Genomic DNA, 20,787 nt, shown 5'->3' with positions numbered 1-20,787 from the left:
ATATGATTCAATGTGTTGGTTTGATGATTTTTTTTTGGAGGATTGCAAGGGTTTGCAGGTTTTAGCACCCCCTATAAGCCTTACTCTACCAGGTAACTTTAAAATTGTAACCAATACCAGTTTAAGGCAATTTAAACAGTTTTCCAAATTGTATACAGTATTTTAATATTCAATTTGTGGTAGCCATAATGAAATTAAAGCCTTTTTTCTTTTATACTGTAGGTGCAGAACTTCCAATAAGTTGCTATGTAACAAGTGAATCACGTTTCAACTTGTGGGATCACCTCAAAACATATTTTGCAGATGTAAGCCCAATTGTCAAGTTAGATGATTTTCAATTTTGTATGGACCCCACATCTGCTTCACTTATTCTCAAGCTAGATATACATAATTTAACTGGCTTTGCACACTTATTGTTAGTACATTCAACTAAAGAGCTTCTCAAGAGTTTAGCATGCATGATTGATTCACAACAGCAGGAAATAGATAACTGGAAGATAGAACAACCAGAGTACGATGTTGCTGTAAGAGAACTGCAGAGAAAAGGTAATAGCAAGAACAAGTCAAAAATTGTTTGTCTCTATATATTGTCTCTAATACAACTTTAATTACAGTGGCTTTTGCCAACTATACTATAGCGTGGTGGACAAAACAAAAAAAACTTAATAGGTTAATAGTAATTCTATATCTGACATTACGGTACTCATTCTATCAAATGTTCTGTTTAGAAAAGGTAAATTATTATCGGATACTCTATTTCTTTTGCAGATGGCCAATCATCCCAAACTGACATGGAAACATACAAAGGTATTATCATCATAGATGGTATAAGTTTTATATATATTTATAATATACACATTAAAAGCATATTGAATAAATTTGTTTGTAATGTGTTTGCATTATCTCTAGATAAGCTATTCTGCCTTTATATTGATAATACAAAATGATAAATACAAAGTTCTATTGTACATTTTGTAGTACAATACAACTGAATATATAAAAAGACAAACTAAAATAAATGTGCCACATTTTGACAACGATTAATTCTATTACTTAAGAAATTAATAATATGTTTGTAATGTGTTTTTATCTTTGAAGGTGTCCATTTAAAGTTAAGTCTTTATAAAAATAACAGTGAAAGAGGACAGGAATTGGCTAAGGATTCATTTCTCAGTGGAGTTAGTGGAGTTTATCAGCTGTTTGCTTGTTTCAAACAGTTGTGTTTATAACTTAAGGAAGCAGCATTTGGATCCTTAGTGTTACGTGTAGCTGCATATGACACTAACGCATTGGAAGACCTTTGGAAAATGTATTCCAGTGGAAAGTTGCACAAAGATTTAGAAACAATAGTTGACCAGTTTCAGAAACAAGAATTTGTCGGTGTTATAATTCATTATAAAGATTACAAAGCTGCTGTGACAAAGTTAGAGGAAATAGGTAAGAGTTTATCTTAGTTTAAGACATTTGCAAAATGGTAAGGATGGCAAATTGTGAAATTGGAAAAAAGAAATCAGAGAAGGTTCATCAACTGATTTAGTTTCTCGACATCTACGACAACTTAATGGTTTTTAAATGTTTAACAAAAATTCCTGTTACATTGAATGTAAATATGTCTTTTGAAGTTCATACGACCACTATGAACAAGCACTGTGATGATGGTCAACAATCAGAAATATTCTATTATACTGATAGTTCATAAGATAAGATTTGCAAAACGACTATTAAATAAAGCTTATAGTACCTACTGTAATTAACAAATTTATACTGAAATTGCGGTACCATTTTCATTTTAGTCACCAGTTTCCACATAGGTGCCAACTTTCATCATAAATTTCACATTCCACTTTACTTTATGGTACTGTGTAAAGTAGTTATCACTAACTGTACTAGATGAAATAATACAAATTAAATTAAAATATTGAAATGGGATTAATTATAAAAATCAAAATTTAAAACTACAATAAATAAATGAATATCTGAATTTTTTTCTTTACAGAAAAATTGGACCAAGCAAAAATGGCTTCTGAAGAATGTCCAACCACATACATAAAGGAACCAGGAATATCAGAAACAGGTAAGTTGCTGAGATGTCAATGTGGTTGATGATGAACAATGCAATTAAATCTTTTACAATTAGACTATTTATAAGATTGTCTGGTAAATGCATTGCTTTTTCATTTTATGGTTTCTGTTTATTGCTTTATTTTATTTTATCTGCTCTGTATTAAGTCAACCATGGTTTTTCCAATTTTAAATTGTATTTATTTATTTTTATTCAACCTTAAACAGATTTAATGTTATTATTATTGTTTGCCTATTAAACAGAAAATTCTGAAGACTCGATCGGAAGCAATGAGCAAGGATCAGAAGGTTGTTAAATTGATATGGATATAAACATTTTTACCAAGTAAAATGTAGTAAATTTAAATCCACCATCTGTAGTAATAATGTTGATAAAACATAATGTTGCAGCTAGTAATAAGAGTAGTTGTTTTGACCTATACCTACATTATGTAGACTTACACCTGGGTGGAGAGAGGCAAACATAAGTAAAGTAAGTGACGATACAAGCAATGCGATGGGCTTTGCATTCAAACTCACAATCTCACACGATCAATAGCAACGTCCAACACTTTTTCATTCAATTTATCTGCCACTTGTTATTATCCTATTTTCATTTGTACCTAAACTTAGCTGCTTCTGAAGGTAGCTGTTATATGCTCTCTGTGATGGACCAAAGTGTTGGATCAAAAAGTGGTAAGTTCTTACCTTTGAAGATAGGACTTAAAAACTAGCTCATTTGTCCCTTAACGGCATAAATGCAAACTATATCTTTGTACCAATGAAATTAATAATACAGATTAAACGTAATGCAGATATATACGGTAAGTAAGTTAAATGACTCAAATAAAGTCAAGTAAAATGTGCGAATGGAGACCAAAATAAATGATATTTATGGCATGGTCACCAGTAAATAAGAGTCACAAAGAGCAACTGGTTACAAACTGGGGATAAGCATCAACTATTAAAAAAAAGGAAAAAAAGAATACAAGGAAAATGTAAGACTTAACTGAGTAAAAAACCAGCTTAAACATCCTTTGTTTTTTTTTTATTTTGTTTTTTTTTTATTCCTAGAAGATGCAGCTATTTCTGTTACGGATCTGAAAAGTGTTGAATCGAAAAGTGGTGAGTTCTTGTATGCTGATCAAACTTCATGTGTATGTAATGCTGGAGGAAATTGAGATCCAATTGATACACTTGATAATCCATTAGTCTAAATTTAGGTAAAATTTAAAATTGACATGGTACTCTAGTTAGCACTGATGGTGTGCTTTATGTGCATGTTCTTTATTCATGTGTACATCTGTAGCAAAGCAAAAAACTAAGTAAAATTTGATAAATGTCTAGTGAAAGTTTGATTTTTTGTATATGACTAAATATTTATTTATTTTCAAATATGATTTCACAGCCATGTATAATTGAATAAATACTTTTTAATACATATAAAACTATATTATTAAAATGAAAAGGTTCAAATATATGAGTTGCTGTGCTTAGGAGAGTGACTCTAACCTCATTAACTTAAAATTGATAAGGATGCTATTACTATTGTTCAAACTGTATCTCCAAACCTAGCTTCCTCTGAAAGTGGAAGGTTCACCCTCTCTGTTATGGACCAAAGTGTTGGATCAAAAAGTGGTAAGTTCTTTAATTACCTTTGAAAATAGGACTTGAGAACGACCTCATTTGTTCCTTTGATGTCATGAATGCAAACTCTACAGAGGCAGATCCAATGGTATAGTTAATATTAATATCAGGGCGGACGCAGGGGTCTTGCCCCAGTTGCCACTAAATTAAAATTTAGATCCTATTTCATCATAATATAATAACTATTAACGTTATAGAAGTCCAGGATTGGAAGAGCCTGTGACCTCCAGTCACGTGTAAAAGGCAAATAACAAAAACTTGTAACGCGTTATTGTGTCAAACGGTTTTAACTGAAATTTAATAGAAAAAATAAACAAGAATTAACATCAAAATACTAATTAAGCACTGTATTGTACATACTGATGATTTCTATAGTCGATTCCTTTATATAACATATAAACAATCTTATTGGCCTATTCTGCAGCTGCGCACTACTTGTGCTCAGTCAAGCGTAACGAACATAATTCTGCACGCCGTGATAACTCACATGGTCTATCCATGAAGAATTCTATATTGAAATATAAGTTTCCAATTACATAGCTAAACTAACTACACATGAACTACTAAAATGTTGATCACAAACTACAATATCGTGGGTAAATCTACCACAGAATACGATGAATGTCAATCATAATATATAAAGTTATAACATAATTAAAAGCTTCCAACTAATCTATATAGTCGGGCGAACAGCGCTAATCGCATCTTTTAGGCTAGCATAATGCTGTACACAATGGATGGTAACAATCAAGGATGATCGAAACTTAAACTTACAAAATAAAGAAAACTATAAAGTTACAAATACTAAATCTTACGTCATATGATTCCTAAGTTATTAATTAAATGTATGATAATAATTAAAAGCATATAAAAACATACATCTATCTGCGACTATGCCTTTTAGAATGAAACATGGTGAAGATGACTGCTCTCTTTCGGAGAAAACAACAAAGTAACCTCGGTAACATGAGAAGCAAGAAAGGTAATTTAAAAATAAAGTATGGGACGCCAAATGCGTCGTACTTAAGCTGTAACACACCGGCCCCTAAAGGCGCCACTAACCAGCCTTTACAAATTCAAACAATAAGCTTGAGTTACACTAACTACATAAAGATTAAAATAAAGGTTCATAAAGTTCATATCTTAAAACAAATCACTTGCGACTTCAAGCGATACCAATTTTGAGATTGGTCTAACGAGAGTTGACATTTTAGTCTTCACTTTAGCAGATCTAACAAGACCATCTGCAGTGCTTGTGTATACTTCCACGACACTGCCAGCGGCCATGAATTCCGTGGAGTTAACTCATTCGCAACGATTACAACGTCACCGACCTTGAGGTTTCCATGCTTGTGATGCCATTTGCGCCTTTCCTGTAGAGAGGGCAGGTACTCTCGTTTCCATCTACGCCAAAATAAGTCGGCCAGGTACTGAACTTGCCGTCAGCGCTTGGTTGCATGAGCATCATCTTGCGTAAGTGTTGCTGGTGGTAGTTGAGAACCTGTGCGTAACAGCAATAGGTGATTCGGAGTCAATGGCTCGCTATCCTTCGGATCATTAGACACCTTTGTAAGTGGTCGATTATTGATAATGCTTTCTACCTCACAAAACAGGGTTCTTAATCCTTCCTCCTTCAATATTTGTTCCTGTATTAATCCACTTAAAACTTTACGTACTGTTCGAATACACCTTTCCCACACTCCGCCAAAATGAGAGGCTAGAGGAGGGTTAAATTTTCACACAATATGTCGTTGCAGGAGGTATTGGTGAATTTGGTCTTGATTCCACAGTTCAATTGCAGCCTTTAACTCCTTATTCCTCTTGACAAAATTTCCTCCATTGTCAGAGCGAATCTCTACTGGAGTTCCTCTTCTGGCAATAAATCTCCTTAAAGCGTTAATAAACGAGGTAGTGTCCAAGGAGCTTGATAATTCAAGGTGAACTGCTCTGACAGTTAAGCAAGTGAAGATGATTCCGTATCTTTTAACACTTGACCTTCCTTGTCTCACGTAAAATGGACCGAAACAGTCCACTCCAATGTTGGTAAATGGTGGTGTAGATTTAACGCGATCAGCTGGTAGATCGGACATCTTTTGTTGCATTACTGGCGCTGTATTCTTACGGCACTTAACACATCGGCGAACAACTGACTTCAAATTTACTCTTCCACCGATCGGCCAGAATCGTTGACGTATCGCCGCCAGTGTATGCTCTACGCCAGAATGTCCGGAAATAGCATGATAGTGTCGTAGGCTAAGTAAGGTTACATGGTGATTCTTTGGAAGGATAATTTGATGTTTTGCTGCATCACTAATTTCAGATCTTTTCAATCTACCACCTACTCGCATCAAACCGTTCATTACAATTGGATCTAGCTTTATGAGAGAGCTACCCTTCTTGACTTGTTGATTGGTTTGGAGATGGTTAACTTCAGAGTGAAGTGCTTGATTTTGTATGTATCTGAAAATTACTGTCTCAGCGTTTTTCCACTCATCAACGGATATGAAACTGTTAATGTTGGTACCTTTGTTCTTTACTCTGCGTCGCCATCGTAGTATCCAAGCAAAAACCTTTATCAACTTGGTCCAACTTGAAAAGCGGTTGATGAGGTCATTTATTCTGTCGTCATTTAATTTAACGGTTACAGCGTTTACAGTTTTTACTTCTGGATCTTCTACGATAGTATTAAAGTCGGTAGGCATTTGAGGCCATTCACTTTCATCTTCCATCAAGAAACTGGGACCAGTGAACCACATTTCACTTGTCATCATATCCTCTGCAGACATTCCGCGTGAGGCTAGATCGGCTGGATTTTGAGCGGAACTGACGTGTCGCCACTGTTCCTTAGTTGTTTGATTAAGAATTGTTGTCACTCTATTCCCAACAAATGTCTTGAATCTCGTTTCTTCATTGTTCAAATATCTCAACACGCATGTGCTGTCTGTCCAACAAACTGTTCTATCGATTTTTATTTCATGCAGCTCTTCTCGAATGATTCTGTCAAGGCGACTTGCCAGGACAGCTGCTTGTAGTTCCAATCTAGGAATTGTCTGGGTCTTGACCGGAGCAAGTCTTGACTTCGCAGTCACAAGGGTCCCGCATACGTTTCCACACTCGTCCTTCTGGTAAAGGTAGGATGCAGCTCCATAGCTCGTGTATGATGCATCTCCAAAATGATGTAACTCTCTATACGTGACGTTGCCGAAATCTGACGGTTTGTAGCAACGTCGAATGTTCAACTTATCAAGACTCTGAAGTTCCTTTAACCATTCATGCCATTTAATCTGTAGTTCTACTGGAATAGGTTCGTCCCATTTGCATCCAATCAAACACAGTTCTCGGAGTAGCAGCTTTGCCTTTAATATGAATGGTGTTATTAGTCCTAGAGGGTCGTAGACGGATGCTACTACAGACAAAATTCCCCTTCTTGTGCTGGGTTGCTTCTTTGGAGAAATAACGTAACCAAGTGCATCTTGTTTTACAAACCAGTGTACTCCCAGTGCTCTTTGTTGTTCCCCTCCAAACAATGATGTTGAAGCATTCTGTCCACTGTCTGTGAGCGTGGACACAAGTTGGTTGGAGTTTGAGACCCACTTGGTCAAGTTGAAACCTCCACGAGTCAGCAAATTCTTTAATCCCTTGGCAAGCTCAATGGCTGTCTCTTCGCTGTCTACGGATTTGAGACAGTCGTCTACTGTAATATAATGTTTCGTTGTTGAGGTACTAATGAAGGACTCTGACTCGCTTGACTGTCGTAACACATATATTATTTATTCAGTGTAATACTTCAGTACAATATACAACTATAAGTATACATAAGGAACGGACATTCAATGATGCTGTCAGTGAGGTGTGAAGTGTGTAGGTCTGCTTCTGGAGAAGTGGCTGTATGGTGTGTGTTCCGTGGCGTGGTTGTAAGATGTGTCTGGGCCCTTCTGAAACTTGGGGGTATATTGGCTCAGTTCATTTGCATAATGTCATTACATCATCTGTGAGGGTAACGATTGGTCCTAAGTTGATCCAGGGGTGTTTAAGTGGGAGTGATTAACGGTATCATAAGGTATTTCTGTGATGGATGACACTGTCAAATCTGTACTTAAATAGTGTCAATCACTCCTGGTTTTAACGATGGGAAAGTCACAAAATTAAGCTAAGTGTTTTCTTTAGGGATTCTATTATAAACTAAATGGTCATTAAAACATCTGGACAAACTCTCCTTCGGACTTTCTGGGTCAAGTTTGTGAACCTATCTGAATTCCGATACAAAGGTCAATTTCTTAAATATAAAAGTATATCTTTATATCACATCCCTCTGTTTCCCTTTCTTTTTTTTTTAATCTATTTAACATATAAAAATGGTTATAATAGTGGCATGCAAAATTAAAGTTATATAAAAGAAAAAAAAACATTATTATACATATATGCAAAAATTGAGTTAGCCAAAACCACTGACTCTGAAGTGTAACCTTATCACTTTCACTCTCTCTCTTCTCTCTCTTAAAAAATGAAATTAAAAATGAATTTGGTATAAAAATTCGCGTAAATCAAACATAAATCAGTTAAAAATAAAATTACAAAACTTAAAAATAGTATGTTACATTGAACATACATCAAATCGTGCGACAACTCATCGCGTTCTAATGGTCTTCAAACATAAATCATCAAATTAAAACATAAAACTCAAGAAACTGTGGCTGATTAGCCTAAAATCAAAATATCAAACTTAATCACTTAAAACTTTAAAGAAACAAATGTGTGTGTCCCGTTGACACAAACTTATCCACAATATATCGTTATCGTCACAACTTTATCGATTTAAGCATATATATTTACAGGTAATTACGATTTCAATCGGTCGGCAAATTCGACTTTTGTACTCAATGTTAAAAAAATTACAATTAAAAGTACTAAGAAAATCTCCTGTTATTGTATATCAATTAATTAATGCTTGAGATTAACGACTCAAAGGTTCAACAAAATATTTGTTACAAAATGATTGTCGTTCTTTTCAATATCTCAATATATCGATCATAAAAATTCAAAATTAATCTTTATCAAAAAACTCGTTACAAAATCAATACTTAAACATAAATTCAATTCTCTTTTAACTGAAATCACATCATTATTAAACAAATCTCATCAAATACGTAGACTATGCTATCAATAATTTAGCAAATGTCGTAATTTAAAAATAATCTTGCAAAAAAATTAAATCAGTAATTCGTTGCATTATACAAACGTTTTATGAATCGTTTTGGCGATCCACTTATCGGTATCTGTTTATCATTAATGATCTCTTTAATCAATTTATCTGTATCGTTATATCTGTCAATATTCCACCAAAATTTGCGATCATTAGATTCTTGTTTTGTTTCATCAGTGTTGCGTTTGGCTGAAGTCGGTTTAGAATATGAAACTAAAACTTGGAAATGTCCTGCTTTAAATCTACCTCGGTTTAATGTCATATTTGAATCATTAGGTGCTGTCATAATTAAATTAGTTTGTTCCTTTATTTGTTCTTCTTTCATTTGGAATGGGGCTGCTAATCCCATGTTATTCTCTACACAGTCAATGTAAGGTTGCAAGTTAAGGGGTTCTACTTTAGTTGGATGTGTAAGGGTATCTGATTGCAATTGGGTGGGTGTCCTATCGTGTTCGTCTACAAATTCAACATTGATTTCGTCATTTACTACATTAATGGTGTTTTGGATTTTATCGTTATTATCGGCGGGTTTATTCAACAATTATTTTAACAATTTAAAAAACAATTTTAGTGTGTATATATGTAAACTCTCACTTTTTCAATAAAGGTTACAAATCAAAAATCAAAATGGTTTTGACTTACCCCAAATGCTTCGGATCCAATTAAAAATGAATTAAAGGAATGCAAAAAGTGTTCAAAAATGTCTAAATGTTCAAACAACGAATTAAAAAAATGTTAAAGGTGCTCATCAATGTTCAAATTTTCAAACAACGAATTAAAAAAAATGCGATAGGTGTTCATCAATGTTCAAAATGGTCAAAAAGTAAATGTTAAAAAACGATCGAAAAAAACGGCGTGAAGTTGAAAGTCTCTAAACGAAACAGTTCTTGTCCGCTTGCTTCTGTTTTGATTCTTCTTGGGTCTTCCTCGATTATCTTCTTTGTCTTTATCCAATGGTTATAATTTCATAAAATTTCTGCTTGTCTCGATTTCATTCAAATATAATTTCAGCTTACTTCCTCGATTATCTTTTTTTGTCTTCATCCAATGGTAATAATTTGATCAAATTTCTGCTTGTCTCGATCTCATTCAAATATAATTTCAGCTTGTCTTTTGAGTCAAAGTAAATTTCTCTCCTTTCAAACAAATATGGTTATTTTTGTCTTCGTCTTCGTCTTCGTGTCTTGTTAAGTGTTTATTTCTTGTTTTCTCACTCCGTTCCTTATGAAATTTGGGTCTTCCACCATGTAATATAATGTTTCGTTGTTGAGGTACTAATGAAGGACTCTGACTCGCTTGACTGTCGTAACACATATATTATTTATTCAGTGTAATACTTCAGTACAATATACAACTATAAGTATACATAAGGAACGGACATTCAATGATGCTGTCAGTGAGGTGTGAAGTGTGTAGGTCTGCTTCTGGAGAAGTGGCTGTATGGTGTGTGTTCCGTGGCGTGGTTGTAAGATGTGTCTGGGCCCTTCTGAAACTTGGGGGTATATTGGCTCAGTTCATTTGCATAATGTCATTACATCATCTGTGAGGGTAACGATTGGTCCTAAGTTGATCCAGGGGTGTTTAAGTGGGAGTGATTAACGGTATCATAAGGTATTTCTGTGATGGATGACACTGTCAAATCTGTACTTAAATAGTGTCAATCACTCCTGGTTTTAACGATGGGAAAGTCACAAAATTAAGCTAAGTGTTTTCTTTAGGGATTCTATTATAAACTAAATGGTCATTAAAACATCTGGACAAACTCTCCTTCGGACTTTCTGGGTCAAGTTTGTGAACCTATCTGAATTCCGATACAAAGGTCAATTTCTTAAATATAAAAGTATATCTTTATATCTTTAAAAGTTGTTGTTGACTGCGTTAGTTACAACAGGATCAAAATCATCCGCATGGTCTTTGGCAACCTTCCGGAGAGCAAAATTGGAACAACTAGGTGAAGACTTTCCTCCGAAAAGATGTACAACCATCTGGTACTCTTGTGGGTTCATATTCAGATTGCCGTCTTCCCACCATAAGTGTGATAGGTAGTGACTATCAGTCTCTCCAACCTTTACTTGGTAGAACATCTTTTCGATGTCCGCTGCAAAGGCGATGGGTCCCAGACGAAAGCGCAGTAGTACGCCGACTAATGTGTTTGTAAGATCAGGACCTTGGTAAAGTTTATCATTTAAGCAAACACCTTGATACTTAGCTGACCCATCGAACACTACTCGAACCTTTCCTGGCTTTTGTGGGTTCAACACCGGATGGTGTGGCAAATACCATCTAGGTTGGTCTTTCTGCAACGCCTTTTCTGCGTAGCCCTTTAACAACAGGTCGTTCATAAATTGTGTGTACTTCGTGTGAAGTGTACTGTCCTTGATCAGCCTAGATTTTAGAAGATTGAGTCTTTTCAGCGCCACAGCCTTGTTGTTTGGAAATTCCTCAGGTGGGCTTTTCCATGGCATCGATACTTGGTAATGGCCGTTTTTGAATTTAGTCGATGCTTGCATCATCTGTAGTGCTTGAAGGTCGTTCCGAGACATAACTGTCTTCTCAGTTGGGATATTATTGAACTCAATGTTACAAAATTGCTTAAACTGCTCTTCCAGTGGTTCTGCACAGATAAAATTGCAGTTTTGAACTTGGCATCTAGTTGAAGTCAACGGACCATTCACAACCCAACCAAGAGCTGTTCGTGTGGCGTATGGCCCACCATTCATAGCTGGTTTCACTTCATATGGTTGGTGTAGTTCTGGTAGGTCTCCCCCAATCAGCAAATCAACATTTGCATCAATGGTATCTATGTTTACCCCTTCCAGGTGCACCCAATTCTTAATATCATCTATCGTGGCAATTGCACTTTTTAAGACTGGCAATTTTGGTTTTGTGTGAACGTTTGGTGCTGTAAAGACTGCATCACCATTCAGGGTTGAAATTTCTAATGAGATGAGGTTGCATTCCGATGATGATTGACCGTTTACTGTGGTTAATTTTAACTGGACTCTCTTGCCTTTCGCATTTAATTTGTGAGCTAGGGCGTCTGTGCAGAAGGTTGCAGTTGATCCATTGTCCAAAAATGCGTACGTTTTGATTGTCTTTCTGGTTCCTGGGCACCTTACTTTGACAGGTACTACAGCTAGACCTACTCGTGTCGCATTTCCGTTAACTGCCATTGATGACCTTGAATTATTGAGTTGAGTGGTGATTGCACTACTACTTTGATCTGGAGTTGGAACTGCTGCTGCATGTGCAGTCGCATTAGCATCAGCTCTAACAGGTCGTTTTGGAGTATGAAGGAAGCCCGAATGTTTCAGGGTACAATTTTTGCAAAAACTGTTCTTCGGGCACAAAGAAACAAAATGTCCATGCGTTAAACAGTTCCGACAGAGTTTCTTCTTCAACAATGTTGGTGGTAATTGGTCAAGGTTTGGTAGAGGTGGAGCAAATTTCATCAGTGGTGGTGGTGAAGCTGGCTTGTAATCTTTAATTTGGGTAAATAATGGTGGTGGTGGTATTGGCTTGTATTCAGGTACTTTGTTCAACAATGGTGATGGTAATTGTTCAGGGTCGAGGTGTGATGAAGATTGAATTGGTTCAAGAGATTCAATACTAGACTCTTTGCTCATCACATCGCTGACATCATCGCACACGCTGTAGGTGTCGAAATCATAATCATCATCTTCAGATGATTGCAAATAGGAGTCTGCTCTTGCCTGACAAACTGCCTCATCTTCTTCTGCATTTAACAGTTGAACGTCTGCCTCAGCTATAGCTTTGATTCTTAATAGAGAAACTTTCTTCTTAGCAAATTCAACACGTGCCTTTGCCATGGCCAAATCAGCTCTCGCACGAGCATGGCTTATGCTCACATGACTACCACTCCTGCTCACTGACGATCCCGCTTGTGACATCGTATTCTTGCAAGTTTCCACTCACAAAGATTTAAAACTTAAAATGTGACCTCCAGTCACGTGTAAAAGGCAAATAACAGAAACTTGTAACGCGTTATTGTGTCAAACGGTTTTAACTGAAATTTAATAGAAAAAATAAACAAGAATTAACATCAAAATACTAATTAAGCACTGTATTGTGCATACTGATGATTTCTATAGTCGATTCCTTTATATAACATATAAACAATCTTATTGGCCTATTCTGCAGCTGCGCACTACTTGTGCTCAGTCAAGCGTAACGAACATAATTCTGCACGCCGTGATAACTCACATGGTCTATCCATGAAGAATTCTATATTGAAATATAAGTTTCCAATTACATAGCTAAACTAACTACACATGAACTACTAAAATGTTGATCACATAAACTACAATATCGTGGGTAAATCTACCACAGAATACGATGAATGTCAATCATAATATATAAAGTTATAACATAATTAAAAGCTTCCAACTAATCTATATAGTCGGGCGAACAGCGCTAATCGCATCTTTTAGGCTAGCATAATGCTGTACACAATGGATGGTAACAATCAAGGATGCTCGAAACTTAAACTTACAAAATAAAGAAAACTATAAAGTTACAAATACTAAATCTTACGTCATATGATTCCTAAGTTATTAATTAAATGTATGATAATAATTAAAAGCATATAAAAACATACATCTATCTGCGACTATGCCTTTTGGAATGAAACATGGTGAAGATGACTGCTCTCTTTCGGAGAAAACAACACAGTAACCTCGGTAACATGAGAAGCAAGAAAGGTAATTTAAAAATAAAGTATGGGACGCCAAATGCGTCGTACTCAAGCTGTAACAGAGCCTATGTAAATTGATAAACTGCAGCGTCAAATCAACCAGCAGTCAATTTACCGGCGGTCAGCTTAATTTTTCTAAACATGCTCAGAATAACTGTTTGGATTGCTTGTGTGCGTCATGAAAAGGTACGAAATGCCACTACACACTGTGTTCGTGGAAAACCCCATCATATTGGTCATTGATTTGTCCATCATCATTGCATTTTGCTGGGAATTCCCTATCATTTAAGTACGGTATCTCTATAGTCTTATAGACTTATCGTTATTTCATGTCCGTAATATTGGGCCAATAGTAATTACGGACGTTCCGAACTTTGAAATAACAGTGTTTAATTGCATCTTTCTGCAAATTTCGATCATATTTTCTTTTCTGAAGTGTAGTTTAAGCAACACTTTTGTACTGTTACTACTGTCTATAGTGGATAAATGAAAATGAATTTTGTAAATTGTGGTCTAACTGACTTATTTATCAAAACAATACAATTTTTTCTCAATATATTTATAGCAGCAACTTCATATTATTGTCTAACTTTTTTTATTTATTAATTGATAATAATTAATTTGTATTGATTATAATTGCCAGAATTTATTAACTTAGCGGAAGTACCTTCGTCGAGGACTTCCTCTGACGTTTGCATTGAACGCACAAAAAATGATATTACTCGCGTACTTTATCGGCGGAAAAAACTCGGCGGGGTACGATGATATTAGAGAGCTTTCGGTATCTCGATCGGGAACGAGCCGCCGAGAAAGTAAAGGTTTTTTTGTGTATGACGTCATTAGTTTATGTGAAATTTTAATTAACTAATGCTCGTAGTTTAGCCGGCCCGATACAGGAGCTGGTTCTCGTCTGCCAAATCGAGAAATACACGACGTCGCGACATGGTGAGTTAAACTTTTGACCAATAGCAAAAAACGTTTCATGTACTTTTCCTGATATAAGTTATTAAAATAAGAATTAGACTCATCTCAACACTAATCTAAATTATATATTTGTGAACTTTCGGTAGGCCCAGGCCTAGGTAGGCCTGCCCGCAGGCTAGGCATAGGCCTAGTCAGAAAACATTTAGTTTAGGCCTAGGCTAGCCTACGCCTAGCTAGAGGAGGAGGCGGCCTAAACTAGCCTAGGCCTAGGCTAGTTTAGACGTTGTAGGTGCCAGGGCCTCCGATCCTACTTACTAATACTACTAGGCTTAGGCTAGTCACTAATGGCGTGTATAATTTATTAAACAGCTAGGGCCTAACTTATAACTAGGCCTAGGCTAGGCCTAATTACTAATTAGCTGTAAAAATATTATATTCTCCACCAAAATATTTACAATTTTAATTAACAGGAGCTGTTAAATAAAGAGCTTGGACTGGGTCAGAAAGAAAATAGGTAGGCCTAATTCGTCATTTAAAATGATCAATTATTCGATCGATTATTGATTATTTTCGTTATGGAACTTTTCTGTATAGGCCTAAAATTAATAATGAGTGTTAAAAACACTGAATGGTCTATTAGTATTATGAAAATAGTTGAAATCATATAATAACTTTTATTTCTTTATAGCAAAAAAACCATAAGGTATTGCGCAGCAACGGACATAATGCTGCTGAAGGAGGTCTTGTCACTAAACCCTTATGAAAATGGAGAAAAATGGAACGATGTGGCTTCAAATTTCAATGTTGCCCTCAAGGTGTTTCGTCCATCCACCTTGCAGGTAAACACGAGATCAGTTAAAGAGAGGGTTGAAACGCTCTTGAGGATATTTAAGTCGCAGCAGTTAGAATCACTAAGAAAGTAAGTGTATTTATGAATTCTTCATAGTTAACATAACTATTTGGAAACATAAAGTAAAAATGAGGTATGTAAGCTTTTCTAATGTCTACAAAATAAGGACATCTGCATAAAAAAAGGTAATAATACTTTTCACCCACTGTGCTAAATAAATAAATGTATGTATAAAGTTTTCATTAACCTGCTTTTAAATTACCAGAAATTCAATGTAATTTTACAGATTGGGATGTGCTGAAGAATATTCGGAGAGAGAACAGCTGTTAACAGAACAAACTACCCTGAAGGATGAGAGCCCGAAGCAACAAATCAAGCAAAATACTAAATCAGAGGTGTTGTTTGAATCAGGTTTAGAAATTAGAAAAAGAGCATTGGAAACATTGGGTCCAGTAAATAGAGGTAATATATATAAAGTTAAAGTAATTATAAACTTTAACTCTTTGAAAACAAGCATGAACATTTTACCCTGGGTGGTGACACAGCAATGATTAGCAAAATCATATGTAAAACCTCATTCAGTGAAAAAAAAAATCTATTTGATTGGTCCCATATTTTATATTTTAAAATATATCATTACAAATTATGTCATAAAACTGAAAACCCAGACTTTTTTCCTAAACATCTTCAGAAAGGGTTAATACTTTCAAAATTTATAATGGTGTTATACTGTACTTTGTTTTTATATTTTATGGCAGATAAAACCAGTGAAAAAAAAAAAGCTGAAGACAAATTCACTTCATAATTATACAACTATGAAGAATAGAGAACTGGATCTTAAGGAAAGGGAGTTGGAGGTTAGAAGGCAAGAGCTGCAGTTGCAGAGGGAGGAGGCGGTTTTCAGAAGAGAGAGAGAAAAAGAAGAGAGGGGCGCGCGCACTAATAGAGTGTTTGAAGGCATTTGCCAATAAATAATTTATTTATTCTCACTATTCAACTAATAAACATTAATTATTTATATATTAAAGATGTATTGTCCCTTTGACTAATTCCAAAAAAATTAAAAATTAAAGATTTCGAAAAAAAGGTGGCTCATTTTGAAGTATCATAATAATTATTAACTATCACCAAAAAAATGTTTAAAAAAAAAAATCATTAAACTGAAATACAGACGTTTTTTGTTAAGAAAATAACTCTGACTTCCAGTCAAAGTTTTCGATCAAAACATATCCCATAATGAAACGCGCTTGTTTGGCTACTCTGTATGCATAATCATAAAACTCCTTATGATCTGTGTGAAAATACCTTCTCAACCATGTCGAGTTGTAAACAATCCTAATTAGCATATGCATAATGCGTACACATGGTGTGAAATCTTTGTTTACTTTCGCTCGCGACGATTTTCCAGATGAAACGTAATCAAACCAATTTACCTGTTATTACGTAAACTTGTTGTTTTTGGCTCGAATTTTCAACTTAAAGTGAATAACTTTAATATTACTTTGATATGGCCACTTTAAATTTAGAATATTTTTACCTTTATTTTTTTGTGTTTCAAGGGACAATACATAAATATGAAATTTAGCATAGTAGACTGTTTATAAATATAGTAATTGAAAAGTAATTTTGACCTATGGTAGTAGTAGTGCAATAAATACATTTTGCAATTGATAATTATGTTGAGGATCTATTATAGTTTTCAATTAATTAAGCGTTGCCCAAATACTCCTCGAGTGTTGGGGGTTCGACTTCAAAAAATGATCCAGTTACTGACCCATACAAACAAGTATGACAATTGGTTAGCAAACCAGCCACAATATAGTATTTTGCCACTGGTTGTAAAAACATCTTAAGGTCTTTCTTGAAGTCCACAAAAGCCCAGTTCTGTAGTATCTTTCCAAATACCCACTCCACACAAACACGTACAGAAGACATGGCAGCATTATTGAACTCCTGCTGACGCTGATCTAAGTTAGCAGCTCCTTGTCTGAATGGTGAAATCAGCCATGGGCGTATAGGATACGCTGGATCTCCATACAAGCAGTAATGACCTCCCTCTTGAGTTTGTGGCAAGGCACTAAGTTGGTCTTGAATGCCACTTTCTCTTAAAAACCCTGCATCATGCCGACGTCCTTCAACTGGACCATATAGATTTCCAATTAGCCCGTTTGGAAGAACAATTGACTGAAACTTCAAAGCATGAACTCTTTTGTGTCCATTGAAGACAGCACGTTGAAAACGTGTAGGACGGCATATGGCACGTACAGTCCCATCTATAAATTCAAAACAGTTATTCAGTGGTGCACCCTTTGCATGAATCAGCTCATAGTAGAATGATAGATGATCTTCATCGAGCCATGGTTGGTCTAATTGAGTAAGTAAGTGATTGTGTTCAGTGTAAATTAAATCAATGGTTTCATTGATGGCTAAGGATAGAGTGGATGAAGGCCTTCCAAATAATTGTTCAAGATCAGTGAGTCTATTAGGAAATGCAAGGCGTCTTAATATCATGCAGAGAGCATCTTCTGCAGCAACAATCAATGCAATTGTTTCTGCATACAATGTTTACTGGCAGACGAAGAACTCTTATCAACCTCCGGATGTTTTCCTTTGAAAACCGAAATTTATCAACGCACTGGGCATTAGATAAATTGTCAAGATTGAAACGTTCGTAATTGACATCAAAAGTTGATGAATTTCTTTCAAATACCTGTCTATCTAAAGCGTACTGTAATAGATCCTCATCATGATTATCAATGGCAAAATCAACCAAATTTTCGGCCATTTTCACGTTGCTTTAATAGTACTCTAGGACCTGGGCCTAGGCTAGATTAGTTACGATCGAGTGTACACAGTACTACTACTAAAGTACGCCTACAGTAGTTTGTTTTTGTTTATATCGTCTGCTTTGAAGCGTATCAGAACTCTGCTGCCACCTATAGTTTTCATATTATCGGTGATCGAGGATACGAAACTACAATGTTCTTAAAACGAGTACGAGATCGAGAACCGGTAATTAATGCTGGTTCTCGTTCCCGATCCGTGATAGCGAAAGCTCTCTATTATTGTTCCGATATAGAGTGTCATTTACGGCGAGCTAGATGTGCCATTTATGAATTTTACATGCGAGTGTACCATTTCCGGCCATCTAGGGGTGGTTAACAAAATCACTATCGACGGCCCTGGACTTGTGGGCAACCCCCTAAAAATAGAGTACACTATAATAACTATGGTAACATGTACTGTAATTTACAATACTAGATGGCACGCTCGCTTCGCTCGCGTACCATCTAGGTCGTGCCCACAGATGGTTCTCGAATACACAGTATTTTCCAGCGAGAAAAAAATGGAGATTTCAAATGTACGTACTGCAGGACTATAATACATTGTCGTTTACAGAAACGAATAAATATACACGATGATTTATGTAGTCAGCTAAAATTAGCACCCTCCTGGGAATTACTTCCGAGAGAGAAACAAAATGAGTCAAATTTTTTTTTTTTGGACTCATTTAAACAAACCCAATTTGTGATTTGTATGTAACATTAAGGGTTGAGGGATGGGGGAAAAGATAGGTACAAAGAGGAAACATTTTAAAATATATTCTTATCCACTCAGTAACGAAATATTGTTTTTAATGTTTTATAGGCCTACAGTATAAATAATATACCACTAAATACAGTAAAACATTTACGATTTAATACTTTGTTAAAACTCTCACTGTCATAGTCGATTGAAATAGTAAAGTACATGTAACAATACACCACTACGTACGTTTATATATTTTTAAATTATTAATTATTACAAACGTTGAGAAGCAACTGTCAATAATAACGTTTATTTATTTGTATATTATATGTTTATAATCTAACAGTAGGGCCTACCCACACTCACAGTAATAAAGTTTATTTGTATATTTGTTTATATTATATCTAACAGTATCAACACTCACAGTAAGACATTTGCGATTCAAATTGCGATCAAAAGTGGTTAATACCTAATTAACAGTATTGTACAGCATTGCAATACTATTTATGTTTATTCTCCAAGGGGGCCCATAAATCTAAATCTATACCTCTATGGTTAAACCAAATAATTTGGAATGTTCCATTCATCACAAATCAATACATTTGTAAAAACGTATATTACATGTATCAAAATAGCATTTTTTTAAAGAAAATCGGCCTGTCTTCAACATTATGATGCTGTACTCGAACTGTTCAACCGGTTTTCAGCTATTAAAAACAATTATCGTAGGAGGAGATAGGAAAATGCGAAGTGTCCTCGTATTATTGTGTGCGGGTATTTTTCAAATTGACATCCATTAGACAGTGTATACCACGATCGGAAAACACCCCTATTTGGGGCAAATCGTTGAACCTAAATTCGTTTTAATTGTCAATAACTAATTATCGAACTCAATTTAATTAGTAAACAGGGTTACATCAGGTGGTTAAAATTAGTACCGAAAGTACGAACCAACTTTATATACCATCGAGTAAACATTTTAGAAATAACGCACGATTTACCAATTTTTGCCCTTACGTAAATTTATATATAGATAGCAACCATTACATACTCAACTGTATCAATATCTATTTATTGATATATTTATTTTCCTCAACAAATTATAATGTAATAAATATTGAGCTATAATAAGCATTGAATTTACTTTTTCACCGAAAGTGCACTTTTTTTTCGGGGATTCCCCTAGACGTACGCCCACTCAACGTAATCAAAACAAAATTCCCTTCACAACAAGTCTTAATGGCCCTGGGCAAGCACTCTTTTCTGCCATGTGCAAACGCTGACTTGCGCAATGTGCTATGTGGTGATGCTTTTACTCAAAATAGGCCTTTGGAGGAAATGTCACCTTTTTATACGCTAAGTACCTCAGTTTTCATTTTTAACACATCAATTGCTAATACATTTATATAACGTGTGAGTGCCATTTCCGACCATCTATTAAATTAATATTATTATCATCATCCATCTGATGAAAAATAATTAATTAAGATCCCATATCATAGTTAATTCTCATTAAATCAATTCATAAATATTAAGTGTATTCCATGAATGCCAACATTGTGTTTTTATTTTAAATCAAATACTTTGTCTGAAATACATGATTGGAAACCAAAATCACAATGATGTATCTAGCTTATTTAGATACGATTTTTTGCACATTTTAGAAAAAAAATGAGACAATTTCAGATAATACAATATAACAACTATTAAATGTATCTGAATGTATAAACATAATGGATTCCCTGACCAAGATCATTCATCTAGCTTTATTAATCTCACTTTTTTTGTTTCACTTTTAAATAAATTTGACAGCCATTTTCGCAAATGACTAACTAAAAATTAACATTATCATATTTAACT

The 20,787-nt window shown here is 35.1% G+C and overlaps 5 protein-coding genes across 5 annotated transcripts in view; 3 read left to right on the top strand and 2 right to left on the bottom strand.

Moving 5' to 3' along the window:
- Positions 1–251: 251 nt before the first annotated feature.
- LOC140047797 (uncharacterized) lies at positions 252–3,242 on the top strand. The gene is made up of 7 exons (XM_072092830.1): positions 252–546; positions 769–807; positions 1,099–1,437; positions 1,997–2,074; positions 2,326–2,370; positions 2,695–2,757; positions 3,136–3,242. The coding sequence occupies exons 3-7, from the start codon at positions 1,308–1,310 to the stop codon at positions 3,240–3,242; spliced, it is 423 nt and encodes a 140-aa protein (XP_071948931.1). The 5' UTR covers positions 252–546; positions 769–807; positions 1,099–1,307.
- The window catches only part of LOC140047790 (KAT8 regulatory NSL complex subunit 3-like), an 86,693-nt gene continuing 69,040 nt past the window's right edge, over positions 3,135–20,787 (top strand). The window contains exons 1-2 of the mRNA XM_072092824.1: positions 3,135–3,186; positions 3,637–3,699. The gene's annotated coding sequence lies outside the window, so the exon portion shown is untranslated. The remainder of the gene's footprint in view (positions 3,187–3,636; positions 3,700–20,787) is intronic.
- On the bottom strand, positions 5,445–7,525 carry LOC140047795 (uncharacterized). The gene is made up of 2 exons (XM_072092829.1): positions 7,510–7,525; positions 5,445–7,402 (listed from the first exon to the last, which is right to left on the bottom strand). Exons 1-2 carry the CDS (start codon positions 7,523–7,525, stop codon positions 5,445–5,447), a joined length of 1,974 nt encoding a protein of 657 aa, XP_071948930.1.
- On the bottom strand, positions 10,768–12,822 carry LOC140047794 (uncharacterized). Its single transcript, XM_072092828.1, has one exon. The coding sequence runs from the start codon at positions 12,820–12,822 to the stop codon at positions 10,768–10,770; it is 2,055 nt and encodes a 684-aa protein (XP_071948929.1).
- Positions 15,240–16,324, top strand: LOC140046377 (uncharacterized). The gene is made up of 3 exons (XM_072091000.1): positions 15,240–15,468; positions 15,686–15,861; positions 16,158–16,324. Exons 1-3 carry the CDS (start codon positions 15,275–15,277, stop codon positions 16,202–16,204), a joined length of 417 nt encoding a protein of 138 aa, XP_071947101.1. The 5' UTR covers positions 15,240–15,274; the 3' UTR covers positions 16,205–16,324.

This window comes from Antedon mediterranea, chromosome 4 (genome assembly GCF_964355755.1).
Source record: "Antedon mediterranea chromosome 4, ecAntMedi1.1, whole genome shotgun sequence".
Classification (NCBI taxonomy): domain Eukaryota; kingdom Metazoa; phylum Echinodermata; class Crinoidea; order Comatulida; family Antedonidae; genus Antedon; species Antedon mediterranea.
Note: the sequence above shows the minus strand (reverse complement) of the source record. Positions and strands in the feature narration are given on the sequence as shown.